Source organism: Cervus elaphus, chromosome 2, assembly GCF_910594005.1.
Source record: "Cervus elaphus chromosome 2, mCerEla1.1, whole genome shotgun sequence".
Taxonomy (NCBI): Eukaryota; Metazoa; Chordata; class Mammalia; order Artiodactyla; family Cervidae; genus Cervus; species Cervus elaphus.
Genome location: NC_057816.1, coordinates 2,533,289 through 2,548,624, shown reverse-complemented (window position 1 = coordinate 2,548,624; position 15,336 = coordinate 2,533,289). Strand labels below are relative to the sequence as shown.

The window sequence follows — 15,336 nt, the reverse complement described above, 5'->3', positions numbered from 1 at the left end:
ATGTACGTGACAGTCCCTCACCCCACCCTCGCGCCCCTCACGCCACTCTCGCGCCCCTCACCTCACCCCACCCCACGTGGCTTTCGCCGGCGGGAAGCAGAAAGGGCGGTTCTTAAGGACGCCCGGCATCCGGAACCCCGCTCGCGATTGGGCGGCCGCGGTGTCACGCTCCGGAGGGGGCGGTGCCAGGTCTGCCTATTTAAGGGTCGCCGCAGGGTCCTCGGCAGCGTCACCATGGCCTGGAAGTTTGCTGTGTTCGTGTTCATGCTCTGGAATCAGGTGGGACGGCAATGGCGGGGCCCGGGGCCTGGACTGCGGGGCTCGGGGTGGGAGGATCCGGAGATCCGGGGAGGACGGTGTGCCGGAGCGCGCGCCCCAGTGAGGCTGGAACCGGCCGGGGGACCCTAGAAGAAAAACTTGGATGAAGCGCGAGTTTCACCGGAAAGGAAACCGGTAACACCCCGCACCCAGCTACCCAGCAGGGAATCTTCCCCATCCTGAGCCCCATGCGGGGTCCAGCCTGCTGCACCCATTCTGCCTGCCAGGGAGCGCTGAGAGGGGCTGGCGGAGAAAGGGCGTGGCGGGGGGCGCTGGGGCGACGAACGGGGGCGGAGGAGACCGGCGGAGCTGGGAACGGGGCGGGGGGTGGGGGAGCTGGAGGAGAAGGGGGCTGGGGATGAGACAGCGGAAACCTGACCGCCCGGTGCATGCCAGCCACAGCCACAGCCTCAGCCCTCCGCACGGTCAAGGTCCTCTTTTTTTTTTTTTTTTTTTTATTAGTTGGAGGCTAATTACTTCACAGCATTTCAGTGGGTTTTGTCATACATTGATATGAATCAGCCATAGAGTTACACGTATTCCCCATCCCGATCCCCCCTCCCCGGTCAAGGTCCTCTTAAATTTAAATGGTCCAGTTTGTGACTCACGCCGGCTGCCCTGTGTTTCGCCCCCAGGGAAGGTGCTTTGGTGCCTTTTCATCTGCCTGTTGGCCAGTCATAAATCTTTCTTGGTGACGTATCTGTTTTAACTTTTTGCTCTTTCTTTTTTTTCTTCTTCTGATTGTTCAGTTTTAAGTATTCTTTATGTGCTTTGGATATAAATCTTTGATCAGATATAGGCTTTTCAAAGGTTTTGTCCAAATTTGTGGCTGGTCTCTTCATTCTCCTAACCCCATCTTTTGTAGAAATTTTCTGTTTTGATGAAATCCAGTTGATCAGTTTGTCCTCTGTGACTGTGCTTTTAGGTTCCTGTTTTCTCCTAGATTTTCTTCCAGCAGTTTTTATAGTGATATCTTTTATTTTTTTTATTTTTATTTTATTTTTGGTTGTGCTCCCCTTGTGGCTTAGCTGGTACAGAATCCACCTGAAATGTGGGAGACCTGGGTTGATTCTTGGGTTGGGAAGATCCCCCGGAGAAGGGAAAGACTACCCACTCCAGTATTCTGGCCTGGAGAATTCCATGGGCTGTATAGTCCATGGGGTCGCATTACTGACTCAATGGGCATGAATTTGAGCAAGCTCCAGGAGATGATGAAGGACAGGGAAGCCTGGTGTGCCGCAGTCCACGGGGTCTCGAAGAGTCGGACACGACTGAGCGACTGAACAATAACAAGGGTCTAACTCCATTTTTTTGCACGTAGATGTCTAGTTTTCTCAATACCATTTCCTGTAAAGACTGTTCTTTCCCCATGAAATGGTCTTGGCACTCTTGTCAAAAATCACTTGACCACATACGTGAGGGCTGGTTTTGGGCTCTCTTCTATTCCAGATACTTGTCTTATGCAAGTACCTAAATGTAAACCCACTCCAATATTCATGCCTGGGAAATCCCATGGACAGAGGAGCTTGGTAGCCTACAGTCCATGGGGTCGCAGAGTCGGACACGACTGAGCAGCCAGACAACTGTTTTGATTATTGTATCTCTGCAGTAAGTTTCAAATTCTCTAACTTTGTTCTTTTTTTTTTTCAAGACCCTTTTGGCTACTCTGGGTCTCTTGAGACTCCATATGAGTTTCTGTGTGGATTTTTCTTTGTGCAAAAAAAATCCATTGGGATTTTGAAAGGGATTCTAGTGAATCTTTAAATCACTTTGTATAGTATGACATCTTCACAATATTAAGTCTTCCAGCCAATGAACATAGGGTGTCCTTACACTTATTTTTGTTTTCTTTAAGGACTATACTTTTCTGTTTACATCTTTCACCTTGCTTCTGTTAATTTTCAGTTTTATTTATTTTGATGCTATAGTAAATGGATTAAGTTTCTTTATTTCTTTTCTTAATTGTTCACTGTTAGTGTGTTGAAATGCATTTAATTTCTTGTGTTGATTTTGTACCCTGTAATTTTGCCAAATTTATTTTTGATGTTTTTTAATGTCACAAAATGACATATTTATGTTCTGTGCATAAAACATAGATGAATAATTGTTTTATGCATTTGCCTGTAAAATGTGTAGGAAAGTGGGGCTTCCCAGGTGACTCAGTGGTAAAGAATCTGCCTGCCAGTGCAGGAGATGCAAGAGACTTGGGTTCGATCCCTGAGTCAGGAAGAGCCCTTGGAGGAGGAAACGGCAACCTACTCCAGTACTCTTGCCTGGGAGATACCAAGGACAGAGGAGCCTGGTGGGCTGCAGTCCATGGGGTGGCAGAGAGGTGGGCATGTGCGCACACCAAGGAGAGATGAGGGTCACCAAAAAAAAAAATTGTGTGGGAAGTAGACGCTGAGTTACACACCAGTATCATAACACTCCTTTTATAACATCTGTGCGTTTCCCCTTTCTCTTTTCATGTAGGCCTGAGTTACTGTGTAGTGACCTTTTGTTTCAACCATACTCACTTGAGCATTTCTTCCAGGGCAGGCTGCATGTCAACACATTCCCAGTATTGCTGGATATAGAGTTCTAGAGAGCAAGGTTTTTGTTTCGTTTTTTAGCGTCTTGAATGTATCAGCATATTGCCATCTTGAATCTGTGGTTTCTGATGGGACATCTAGTAATCTGATTGAGGGTTCCTATCATTTCTGTCTTGCTGGTTTCAAGATTTGCTTTGTCTTGGGACAGTTTGATTAGATGATTCAATGTGACTCTCTTTGAATGCATCCTACTGAGAGTTTGATTAGCCTCTTAGATTTGTATCCTGTATCAAATTTAGGATGTTTTAGGCCGTTGTTTGTTCTAATAATCTCTCTGCCCCCTTTTTCTCCCTCCCTCCTCTTCCTGAGGCCTCACAGTTCATATGTTGGCTCCCCTGACAGGGTGCTGTAAGTCCTCTAAGTGGTGTTTAGTTTTTTAAATCTTTTTTCTTTCGGTTATCAAATGTTTTGCCTTAATGTTCTCTGACTCTTATCTTTTGCCTGCTCACATATACTTTTGAATCCCTCTAGTGAATTGTGCATTTCAGTTACTGTACTGTTTTACTCCAGGTTTCCTTGCTAACTTCCTTTTCGGTTTCCTCTGTCTTTATTGATGCCCTTTTTGTGTTCATGTGTTGTTCTACTGACTTGGTCCGTGTTCCTTTAGCTCTCTGAACGTCTCTGAGACAGTTGGTTTAGAGTTTCGTTCAGTAGCCCTGCCGGTGGCCCTGCCCAGGAATGGTTTCTATCAGGTTTGGTTTTCTCCTGAGTAGGCCATGCTTTCCTATTTCTTCCAGTGCCTTGTGATACTTTTGCTGAAAATGGGAAGGGGCGGGGAACTGGTACTGGTGGGTCTGCAGACCACCTTCAGATTTTTCCCAGTGTCCCACTGAAGTCCTTGAGTAGAGTTGGAGTCTTTTCTAAGCCTCTCTTTATTCTTTTTTATTTAACTTTTAAAAAGCAGCTTTCTTGAGACATAATTCACATATCAGGCTTCCCTGGTGGTCCAGTGGTTAAGGGTCCACCTTGCAATGCAGGGAACGATCCCTGATCTAGGAAAGGATCTGGGAAGACAGAGGGCATAAGGGAAGCAGAAGTCGGAAAAGAAAGGGAGAAAAGAAATCACAGAGAAAATGTGATATCAGGAACAGAAGAGGAGATGGCAGAAATCGACTGAGTGCGAAGCCAGTGCATATAAGCAGGTTAAACTCATTTGTGAATTATCAGGATGAATTAGAAAAGTCTAGTGATGCGGCATTGTTCAGAGCTGTACCTAAGAGACAGTCTCACGGCAGAAACAGCCTCCTGTAATGCAGGCGGAGAGACAGAGGGTATGAGCCAGGCGTATTCTCACTCGCAGCATCGTCACAGTCAGATCGGAGAGCGTGCAGGCTACAAAGCATCCCCGACTCGGTGACCAGAGGGGGAAGCCTCAGAGGAGATAACAGCGGATCCTGCATTCCGCTTTCACCTGTTAGGATTGCTTTGAGCACAGAATTAACCACCCAGACCACATCCGTAGAGGAAACCACGGTTAGGTTCCTATGAGCCTCTGTCAGCACATTGTCATCAACCTGTCAGTATATAATCTTGCTTTACGTGTGTTTCTGTTTAAACACACGTGATTTAATATAGACTTAATTCACTACCTGGGAACTCACGGCCAGTGGCACTGTATGGCCTGCCTGTACAAAGTTTATTTAAGATGCCTTTTTGCTACATGTGTAGACACTTCACAGCCTTCTGTCCTTCAGAACACCAGGTGAGACTGGCTTGGAGACCTTGCTTTCCTTTCCTTTTTGCCGAGTCACACGGTGTTCTTGATCTTAGTTCCTTGGCCAGGGATAATACCTGTGCCCCCTGTAGTGGAAACGCGAAGTCTTAACCGTTGGACCCTAGGAGACCATTTTAAACATCAAGATCACAACCAAACAAAGGCATGAAAACTGGGCTGCAGAAAGGCTACTTGTCTACACTGCGAGCTGGCCCAGGAAGGCAGCGGCGCCTGGGTGGACCCAGCTGGAGACCTGTGTTTCCAGGTTGTGTTGAGGATGGACTCTTCCCCTTCTGTGCATGCCCAGGAAGGCATCCGGGGTCTTGACTTGTGGGTAACAAACACATTTCAGTAAGTAGGCAAGTTCAGAAACACTGAATTCAGCAAACAACTGAGGCTCAACTGTCCTAGAGAAACAAACGTGAAACTGTATATAAACAGTAACACCTCAAAATACAGAGAGCAAAGAATGATGTAATTACACGATGAAATCTAGAGTCCACAGACTTGGTACGAGAGCTTAATGTCCCTCCAAGCCAAGGAGTCGAGCAGGATAGGAGGTCAGTGCGCATGTGCAGTGATTGGGACCTTGTAATTGACGGGCTCCTCTGTGTCGCTGTGTGCACGCTTACGTGCGCCATGATGGACGCATTCAGATACACAGACGCTCAGACCCCTGTTCCCAACACATAGACAGTGTCCTTTCTTGGCAAAGTCTATGTGCAACTGCTGAAAACATGAACTGTATGCCAGAAGAAAATCAAAGACTCACTAAATTCCAAAGGATCACGACCACAAAGGGTCTACTTCTGACCAGGCACAGGGTATAGATGTCAGCCACGGAGGTGTCAACAGATCCACACGCATTTGGGGATGAAGGAGCGTGTTCCCCACATAACCCTGCTCCATACTGTGAGTGGAGCCGCAAGGAGGCCGAGGAAAGCCCCCGGCCTGAGCCTGCCCGACGGCGTCCCCTCCACGAGGGAGGCAGTACCCCGGGGAGCTGACAGCCCCTGCTCGGGTGTCGGTGTCTGCGCCCATCAGGAGCGGAGACGTCTTCTGAAAATGCCCGTGTCCCCTCTCTCATCCAAGGTGACTGTGACAACGGGGGAGACCACGTGTCGCCCAGATGAATATGAGGTTCCGGGCAACCCTTCCTGCAGCAGAGTCTGCCCGGCTGGTGAGCCTGGGGTGATTTCCAGGGAAGACTTCCTGCTTGGGAGAGGGGAGGCCGGGGACCCTTTGAGCAGAGCTGGGGGCAGCCTGCGGGGAGAACCTGGCTGTCTGGGGTGGGGAAGAGTCTGTCCTTGGCAGCCACCAGCACCCTGAACCCCATCCTCACACACAGACACACACGCCCATGTGATCAGTGAAGTCCCTTCCCCGCCCCCTCTGTGAGGGGCAGCTGTCCCATCCCCACGGGCATCTCCCGTCGCACACAGGCCGCATCTCGTCCGGGAACCTGTGCCTTCCAGGGGCCCGTGGTTCAGAGCCCAAGCACCTGATACCTGGACCCGCAGCCCCGTACCCTCCCCACGCTCCCCAGCCCACCCACCTGTACACACACTGCAGACGTTCACACACACACACCTCTGCATTCACACGCACACCTGCACGAACCACGTGTAGGGAACAAAGGGGCGCCGTTGGTCTGACTTGAAGTCTTGTGCCCTTGCTCCAGTGCCCACGCGCTGCGGGGTCTCGGTAAAAGCTGGGGGGTGATTCGGGTCCCTGGTCTCTGGGACGGACACCTGTGGCCTGGGATCAGTCCAGTGTTCCCAGGAGACCGGGGTGGGTGGGGGGTACTGGGCAGGGGGTCTGGTCTCCAGGTGCCTCGGGACCTCCTCCAGCTGACTGGGCGGGGTCCCCACCTCCCCTCCGTGTCCCACCTCGGGCAGGCTACTACGCAAGCAGACCCATAAGCCAGGACCACCCCATCGGAGCCTGCTCGCCGTGCGAGCCTGGGACTTTCAGAGCTCATCCCAGCGTGGAGACCCAGTGCTTGCCGTGTGCCCAGTGCAGAGAGGGTGAGTGGTGGCAGTCCCGCTCACATGCCCCGTCGACCCGGCCCGTGGGAACCTCCCCAAAGGCAGTGAGTGGTCCCAGAGGAGGGCGGCGGGAGCCGTCATCACGGAGTGCTTGTTGGTCACGATGCGGTGTGTGTTGCCTAAAGAAGCAGCTACAGGTCATTGGGGTTTCAGACTTGCTGAGTATCAGTGTGGTACACAGAAGTTCTTCTATCTCTGTGTATCGATGACATTGTTTAAATAGGTAATTTTCCATTTTATTTGTCTTTAACTGGAGGGTAATTGCTTCGCAATGGTGCGTTAGTTTCCACGGTACAAAAATGTGAATCAGCTAAGCGTATGTTCATATCCCCTTCCTCTTCAGCCTCCCCTCCAGCACCCTTGAAACGTAATTTAAAAATACCACTTGCATTGGCAAAAAAAGAAAGATTTTTGGAATAAATCTAGCAAAGCATGTGTAAATATACATGTGAAAAAACTACCTTTAATGAAACACAAATACAGAGAGAAATACCACAATATAGTAAACAAGTCCTAACCACTGGACCACTAGGGACCTCGTTTAGTGTTTTATAAGGATCAGTTTTTCCTGGAATGGTGCTTAGATTTTTGTGCATTCCCAATGAAAATTTCAGTATATCAATGTATAAATCAATTCATCTTGCCATAGACTTTAAACTGATACAATTTTTATTTTTAAGAGGTAAAAAATATGAGACTTCGCTGGCGGTCCAGTGGTTAAGAATCACCCGCCGATGCGGGGCACACAGGTTCATCCCCTGCTTCTCGAAGATCACACATGCCCCAGAGCAGCTCAGCCCGTGGGCCGCAACCGCTGTGCCCACACGCCCTAGAGCCCGTACCCTGCAGGAAGAGAAGTTACCACAATGAGAAGCCACAGCAAAGAGTCGCACCCGCTTGCCACATGTGCAGGGCAGAACCGCACGGCCAAAAATAAATGCATAAATAAAATTTAAAAAAAAAAAGGTAAAAACATCCCAGCAGAAGTTGTCCTGAACACGCTGTGCTGACACCTGCTGGAACAGCTTCCTTCTTTTTTGGAAGATGAAAACCAAGATAGCACCCTAGCTGCCCCTCGTATTAGACTCTGAGCAGAGACCGTGAGGCGGAGTGACGTTCACGTGGGGGCAGCGAGTTGGCCCTGTGGAAAGAGCCGCGTAGACGTGAGATGTGGGTGCAGCCCCAGGACCCAGCCCTTCGCAGGTGGAAGGGCAGAACCCTCCAGCGATGCTGGGAGAGACCGTTCTCGGTCCACGCCGAGTAGGGCTGTTCTGGTCTTCCTGGGGAAACGAGGGGACGTGTTGATTTGGGGTGTATCTGAGCAGTTGGCTCTCTGCCCCAGCCCACAGCTCCTCCTCCGACACCCAGACGGCAGGGGTGAGATCTGGAGGTGGGTGCGTGTGCTGAGCCTTTGACTGAACCTGGACGTGGCCGGGGGGCAGGACGGAGCCCAGGCCCCGGTGACTGACCCTCAGCCCGCCTCCAGCAGATCAGGAAGTGGTGAAGCCCTGCTCCCCGACCAGCGACCAGGAGTGCCAGTGCCGGCAGGGCAAGTTCTTCTGCGACTCCGTGGACTGCGCCGAAAGCTGCATCCGGTGCGCAAGGTACCACCCAGCGGTGGGAGCCGGCCAGCAGGCCTGGGTGGGGGCTCTCTTCTCCACTCACTGCCCGTTTGTTTTTGGGTCACTTACTCAGCCACCCCCGGCCCAGAGCCTCTGTTTTCCCATCTGTAATGGGGCTAATGGTAGCACCGGCCCCAGTGAGGAGCCCTGAGGATTAAGGCAGACAAGTCACCTGGACGTTTCCACGTGGGGGCGAACTGGAGTCATCGCTCATTCATTTCTTCCTTCTTTCATTCACTCACTCATGTATGACTGTGAGCCCCGCTGTGGCCTACGGGGTCGTATTGCAGGCCTGGGCCCCAGCAGTGGTGGAAAGCATCCCAACACATATGCAGTGATGGGCTCATGAGGGACAGAGGGGCTGCAGGAGGCAGGGCCCTAGAGCAGAGGCCAGGGAGGGCGGGACGGACGATGGAGCCACAGGACGTCCAGGGGGAGGAGAGCTGTAGGCAGGGGGGCGCCCCCCAGGCCCTAGGGCCCGGATGGGATGGCCAGTGTGTGTTTTCTGCCCTTGATGTTACAAAGCATCACGACGGAGAGGCTTTTGAAAAACAAGAAAAATGTATTCTTTCGCAGTTCTGGAGACCGGAAGTCGGAAATCGAGGTGTCAGCAGGGCCAGGCTCCCTCCGTAGGCTCTCGGGGAAGAATCTCTCTCGCTTCCTCAGCTTGGCCGGCACTCCTTGGCGCTCCTTGGCATCGTTTCAGTCTCTGCTTCTGCCTTCCAGGGATCTTCTCCTGTGTGCTCTGTCTCAGCATCTTCACGTGGCCTTCTCTCTGTGTGCATACAGTTTCCCTCAGTGCGGACGCTGGTCACTGACTGAGGCCCACCCTGATCCGGTGTGACCTCCTCTTAAAGGATTACATCTGCAGAGACCGTGTTTCCACATCAGGTTGCATTCTGTGGTTTCCGGTGGGCTTAGATTCGGAGCAGACTTTGAGGAAGACACTCACAGTGGTAAAGCCACTGGTAAAATCACCTGTGTTTGTAGATGCTTAAATACAACTCAGACCAGCTTGCACTGTTGGCTCAGGATCCTGCCGAGTCCAGAGGGAGGACCGCCTCCAGGTCTGGGTTGATCAGCTCTGGCTCGTCCCCTTCTCCACGAGCTGCATCTCAGGCTGCTTTCCCTCCTGGCAGAGGTACGGCCACGGCAGGTCCAGTCCTCGTGGCCACACACAGAGCTCTATCCCCCGTCTATCAGAGATTCCTAAGTTTTATCCTCATTGATCCAGTGTGGGCCAGATAGCCCAGCACATACCAGACACTGGTGACTTGAAACCTCACGGGCCTGCTGAGGATGTTGGGTTGGTCCCTCTAACCCCTGACCGGTGGGTGGTGAGTAAGATTCTTTGGGTTGGCCCAAGCGAGGGGAAATGATGCTCACAATTTCTTTATTCTTCTCTCAGGTGTGAAGATAGCGCCGTCCTTCAACCCTGCAATGCCACAAGTGATGCAGTTTGTGCCACAAATCCACAGTCAGGTAAGGGCCTGATTCCATCTCTTAAATCCGTAAAGGCCAAGGTTGAGGCTCTGAGGGTCCCAAAGTCCCTGCTGTCACAGCTCATCTCTGCTGCTGTAAATAAGCCAGAGGCTGTGATCAGAGGTGGTTGGCTATGTGTCAGTAAAACTTTATTCATAAAAGTGGGCTATGGGCCATGGGTCATCGTTCGTAGACTCTGCCTTGAGTAAACAGAATCCTTGTGGGCAAGTTATGGCTTCCTTGTCCTTGTCCCATGAGTTATGGCCGTGTGGGCTCAGTTTGAGCCCACCAGACTGAGCACGTAGCAGGTGGAAGGGGCTGATAGCCCTGTGAGACCTGTCCTTCCTGACATCCCAACACCTGGCCACGTCCCTGCTTGGCGGGGCCTCAGACGGGACTTAGGAATGTGAGTTGGGTGCATGCCCCCAGCAGAATTGATGCCCCACTACTAAGTATCTGTGCAAATCTGTGCAAGACTATTTTCGTTTTCTTTTTTTAAATTGAAGTCTTGGTGATTTACATTGGTGCAAAGTGGCTCAGTCACACACACACACACACGTATGTGTGTGTGTATGCTAAGTCACTTCAATCGTGTCCGACTCTTTGCGACCCCATGGAATGTAGCATGTCCAGCTCCTCTGTTCATGGGATTCTCCCAGGCAACAATGTTGGAGTCGGTTGCCAGGCCCTCCTCCAGGGGATCTTCCGAACGCAGGGACTGAACCCACGTCTCTTGTGTCTCCTGCACTGACCGGCGGGTTCTTTACCACTAGTGCCACCTGCTTCCTCATAGCTCAGCTGGTCAAGAATCCGCCTGCAATGCAGGAGACCTCGGTTCCTGCCGGGGTCCAGCCCCAGCAGGATCCAGGGGAACCCTCAGGATGAACGGCGTCGGCGAGAGAAGACAGACACACACACACAGATGTTGCATAGAAGAGGTAGCTTTTTTTCTTATTTTTAGGATAGCTCTGTTTTTATAGAATGAATGTTACCTCCCCCTTAAGTCACCACATATTACATCAGATATTGGTTTGTGCTTCCGTCAATATTTTTTTCCCCATGTTTTTCCCCTAAGCATTCATCTAGAACGTTTCCAATTACAGGGTTTATACTTAAATATCCCGTACATAATCTTCTTGCCTCAATGGCCTAACATTCTCACTCTAACAAAAACAATGTTTCATAAATCTCAGGTATAGTGTAAATTCTTTGGACAATAAAACAATACATGGGAAGGGTTACAGTAACATGTTTGACATTTCTGAAAATAGTACCATGAGAAAAACCTGATATTTTTCTTTACCTGAAACCACAAAATCTCAATTTACAACGATTAACTATTAAACAGCAAAACACCTCTAAAGCAGCAAAATACCTCTATTAATAGTAAGATAATGGCAATAAAACTGGTTAATATAAATTTTCTATTAAAATCCTATATATCCCATTTTCTAATTTTACAAAAATACCCATAATATCCCATGTTGTTTAAAGAAAGGGAAACAGTGAACAAGTAGCAGCAAGGAAATAGCAATAGTGAAAACCCTTTCAACCATCTACAAGAAGTAGATGTACTTCTAAATCTAAATGCCTCTACTCTTTTCTATTCTAGAACATTATAATCTTTTAAGCAAGCAGCCAAACTATACCTGTGGCCTTTTCTTTTCTGACTTGATGTTTATGGTCGTGTCCTGAGCCAGAGCAATCTTAAGCATTTCCAAAAAGACTTGGACCTTTCCAGTGAGGCCTTATTACTATATATTATAATTTCCAAAAATTAATAGAAAGCCCAACAACAGTAAGACAGAAGGAAGAAAGGGACATACCGGGCCCCTGGGACAACCTCGAGGGGAAGAGCTGCCTTGCAGGTTCCTTTCTCATCCCGGCGGCTCCCAACAGGTTCCATTCCTGGATCAGGAAGATCCACTGGAGAAGGGATAGGCTACCCACTCCAGTATTCTTGGGCTTCCTTTGTGGCTCAGCTGGTAAAGAATCCGTCTGCAATGAGGGATACGTGGGTTCCATCCCTGGGTTGGGAAGATTCCCTGGAGAAGGGAAAGGCTACCCACTCCAGTATTCTGGCCTAGAGAATTCCATGGACTTTATTGTCCATAGGGTTGCAAAGAGGTAGACACAACTGAGCAACTTTCACTCACTCAGCACCACCTGGGAAGCCCCATATACACATATATAGTCAAAGCTATGGTTTTTCCAATAGTCATGTATGGGTGTGAGAGTTGGACCTTAAAGAAGGCTGAGCCAAAGAATAGATGCTTTTAAACAGTGGTGTTGGAGAAGACTCTTGAGAGTCTGCAAGGAGATCAAACCAGTCCATCCTAAAGGAAATCAGTCCTGAATATTCATTGGAAGCACTGATGCTGAGGCTGAAACTCCAATACTTTGGCCACCTGATGAGAAGACCTGACTCCTTGGAAAAGACCTTGGTGCTGGGAAAGACTGAAGGCAGGAGGACAAGGGGAGGACAGAGGATGAGATGGTTGGATGGTATCACCGACTCAATGGACACGAGTTTGAGCAAGCTCCAGGAGATGGTGAAGGACGGGGAGGCCTGGCGTGCTGCCGGCCATGGGTCCAAAGAGTTGGATGTGACTGAGCGACTGAGCAGCAACAGCAAATATATACGTACATATTCTTGTTCACATTCCTTTCCGTCGTGGCTGTTATCACAGGATACTAAATGTCGTTCCTTGGGCTGTTCAGTAGGACTTGTTGTTTTCCTGTTTTGTACACAGTGATGTGCGTCTGTTCCTCTCTAGCTCCTCGTTTATCCTTCTCTCACCACTTCTTTGGTAGCCACAAGTTTGTTTCTTTATGTCTGTGGGTCTGCCCTCGTTTCCCAAGTTCATTTGTGTCATATTTTAGATTCCTCGGATAAGTGATCTCACGGGGTGTTTGTCTCGCTGACGTCACTTCGTGTGATCATCTCTGGGTTCATCGCAATCTCTGCTGAAGTCTTGCCCATTTTTATATGGGCTGTCTGGGTTTTTATTCTCTCATTTTTGATGCTTATCTAGAAACACTGATAATTACTTATAAACGTGGGACACAAGCTCTTTGTGTGGGGTATCTGGGCCTCTTGTGGACAAAGGTCCTTCATTTTAACCAGGTCAGGCTTGTGGCTGTTTTCTGCCAGGGTTGGTGCTCTTCCTCTCCTGAGTGAAAAACCTTTGCTCAGCTGGAGAAGGTGTTCTGTCTCGTGACCTGCCAGCAGCTTCTCTTTACCACTGTGCAGGACCGCAGTGGTGTCCGTGTGGTGTGAGGTAGCGGTTTTTCCCACTGCACACATGGGCGACACCGCATCGTGTTTTGAATCCAGTCTCTTCCCCACGCTGAGTGTTACTGGGTCATCAGTGAGCGCCGTGTCCCCCTGGGCTTCTCTCTGCCCCAGGGTCTGCGCCACCTTCCTGCTGGCCTTCTCGTTGGAGCCCGAGTCCCCTTTGTCACCTTCCCCAAGGTCATCAGACCGCCCCTGGACTCAGCATATACATTTACATTTTAAAATAAGCTTCTTGATTTCCCGCTGATGTGAGTAACAGAGAAGTGTTTTGCTTTTTACTGGAGTGTAGTGGAATTAAATGTTGTGTGGTTTCAGGGGTACAGCAAAGTGAATCAGTTTTTAAAAAGATAATTTGTTTAATTTTTTGGTTGTGCTGCGTCTTCTTTGCTGCATGAGGGCTTTCTCTAGTTGCAGAGAGCTGGGCTCCCCTCTAGTTGTGGTATGCGGGCTTCTCATCGCAGTAGCGTCTTTTGTTGCCAAGCACAGGCTCTAGGGTACACGGGCTTCAGAAGCTGTGATACACGGGCTTAGTTATCCTAGGGCATGCGGAATCTTCCCGGACCAGCAAGTGAACCTGTGTCCCATTCATTAGCAGACTTAATTCTTAGCCAGTGTACCACCAGGGAAATCCTGTGTCCACTCTTTTTGAGATTATTTTCCCACATAGATTGTTACAGGGTACTGAGTAGGGGTCCCTGTGTTACGCAGCAGATCCTTATTAGTTATCTGTTTTATATATAGAAGCGTCTATGTGTCATTACCTTTCTCCCACTTTATCCCTGCCCCCCTCCCCCCCACACACAGATACTGGTAACTAGCAGCTTGATTTTGCATCTGTAACATAACTTCTGTTTTGTAGGTAAGTTCATTTGTAACCGTCTTTTAGATTTCATGTACAGGTGATACCATATAATTGTCTTTCTCTTTCTTACTTCACTCAGTATGACAATCTCTCTGTCCATGCATGTTGCTGCAGATGGCATTATTTTCTTTTTATGGCTGAGTAATATTCCAGAGCATGTATGTACCACATCTTCATTATCCATTCCTTGTTTTTTGTTTAACTTTTCGTTTTATATTGGAGTATGCATGTGTGCACACACAGTTACTAAGTCATGTCCAACACTCTGCGACCCCATGGACGGCAGTCCGCCAGGCTCCTCTGTCCATGGGCTTTCCCAGGCAAGAGTACTGGAGTGGGTTGCCATTTCCTTCTCCCTGGGACCTTCCCGACCGAGGGATGGAACCCAGGTCTCTTACTTTGGCAGGCGGATCCCTTACCTCTCTGTCACCTGGGAAGCCACGTTGGAGTATAGCCAATTATAGTTTTTAGTTCAGTTCAGTTCAGTGGTTCAGTTGTGCACGACTCTTTGCAACCCCATGGACTCCATCACGCCAGGCCTCCCTGTCCATCACCAACTCCCGGAGCTTGCTCAAACTCATGTCCATTGAGTCGGTGACACCATCCAACCGTCTCATCCTCTGTCATCCCCTTCTCCCACCTTCAATCTTTCCCAGAATCAGGGTCTTTTCTAAGGAGTCAGTTCTTTGCATCAGGTGGCCAAATTATTGGAGTTTCAGCTTTAGCATCAGTCCTTCCAATGAACACCTGGGACTGATCTCCTTTAGGATGGACTGGTTGGATCTCCTTTCAGACCAAGGGACTCTCAAGAGTCTTCTCCAGCACCACAGTTCAAAAGCATCAATTCTTCGGTGCTCAGCTTTCTTTATGGTCCAGCTCTCACATTCATACATGACCACTGGAGAAACCACAGCCCTGACCAGACGGACCTTTTTTGGCATTATAGTTTCAGGTGGACAGCAAAGGGACTCAGCTATACATATCCATGCATCCATTCTCTCCCAACGGAGAAGGAAATGGCGTCCCACTCCAGTATCCTTGCCTGGAGAATTCTGTGGACAGAGGAGCCTGATGGGCTACAGTCAGTGGGGTCACAAAGAGCTGGACATGACTGAGCGACTAACAGACTCTCTCCCAAAGTCCCCCCCCCATCCAGGCTGCCGTGCATCGAGCACATTTGTCTGTGCAGTTCAGTGGGACCTTGTTGGTTATCCATTTTAAATTATAGCAGCAGATACATGTTGATCCCAGGCTCCCTAACTATCCCTTCTCTTCTGTCCTCCCCTCCCTAGCAACCTTAAATTCATTCTGTGAATCTGTTTCTGTGTTGTAAATAAGTTCATTTGTATCCTTTCTTTTTAGATTCCATATATAAGGGATGTCATGCAATATTTCTCCTTC

The 15,336-nt window shown here is 49.4% G+C and overlaps 1 protein-coding gene across 1 annotated transcript in view; it reads left to right on the top strand.

The window, feature by feature from the left end:
* Positions 1–15,336, top strand: part of LOC122677328 (tumor necrosis factor receptor superfamily member 1A-like) — a 32,265-nt gene continuing 16,929 nt past the window's right edge. Inside the window, exons 1-5 of the mRNA XM_043877307.1 lie at positions 1–279; positions 5,716–5,803; positions 6,522–6,650; positions 8,161–8,266; positions 9,702–9,775. Coding sequence (XP_043733242.1) covers positions 1–279; positions 5,716–5,803; positions 6,522–6,650; positions 8,161–8,266; positions 9,702–9,775 — 676 coding nt within the window. The remainder of the gene's footprint in view (positions 280–5,715; positions 5,804–6,521; positions 6,651–8,160; positions 8,267–9,701; positions 9,776–15,336) is intronic.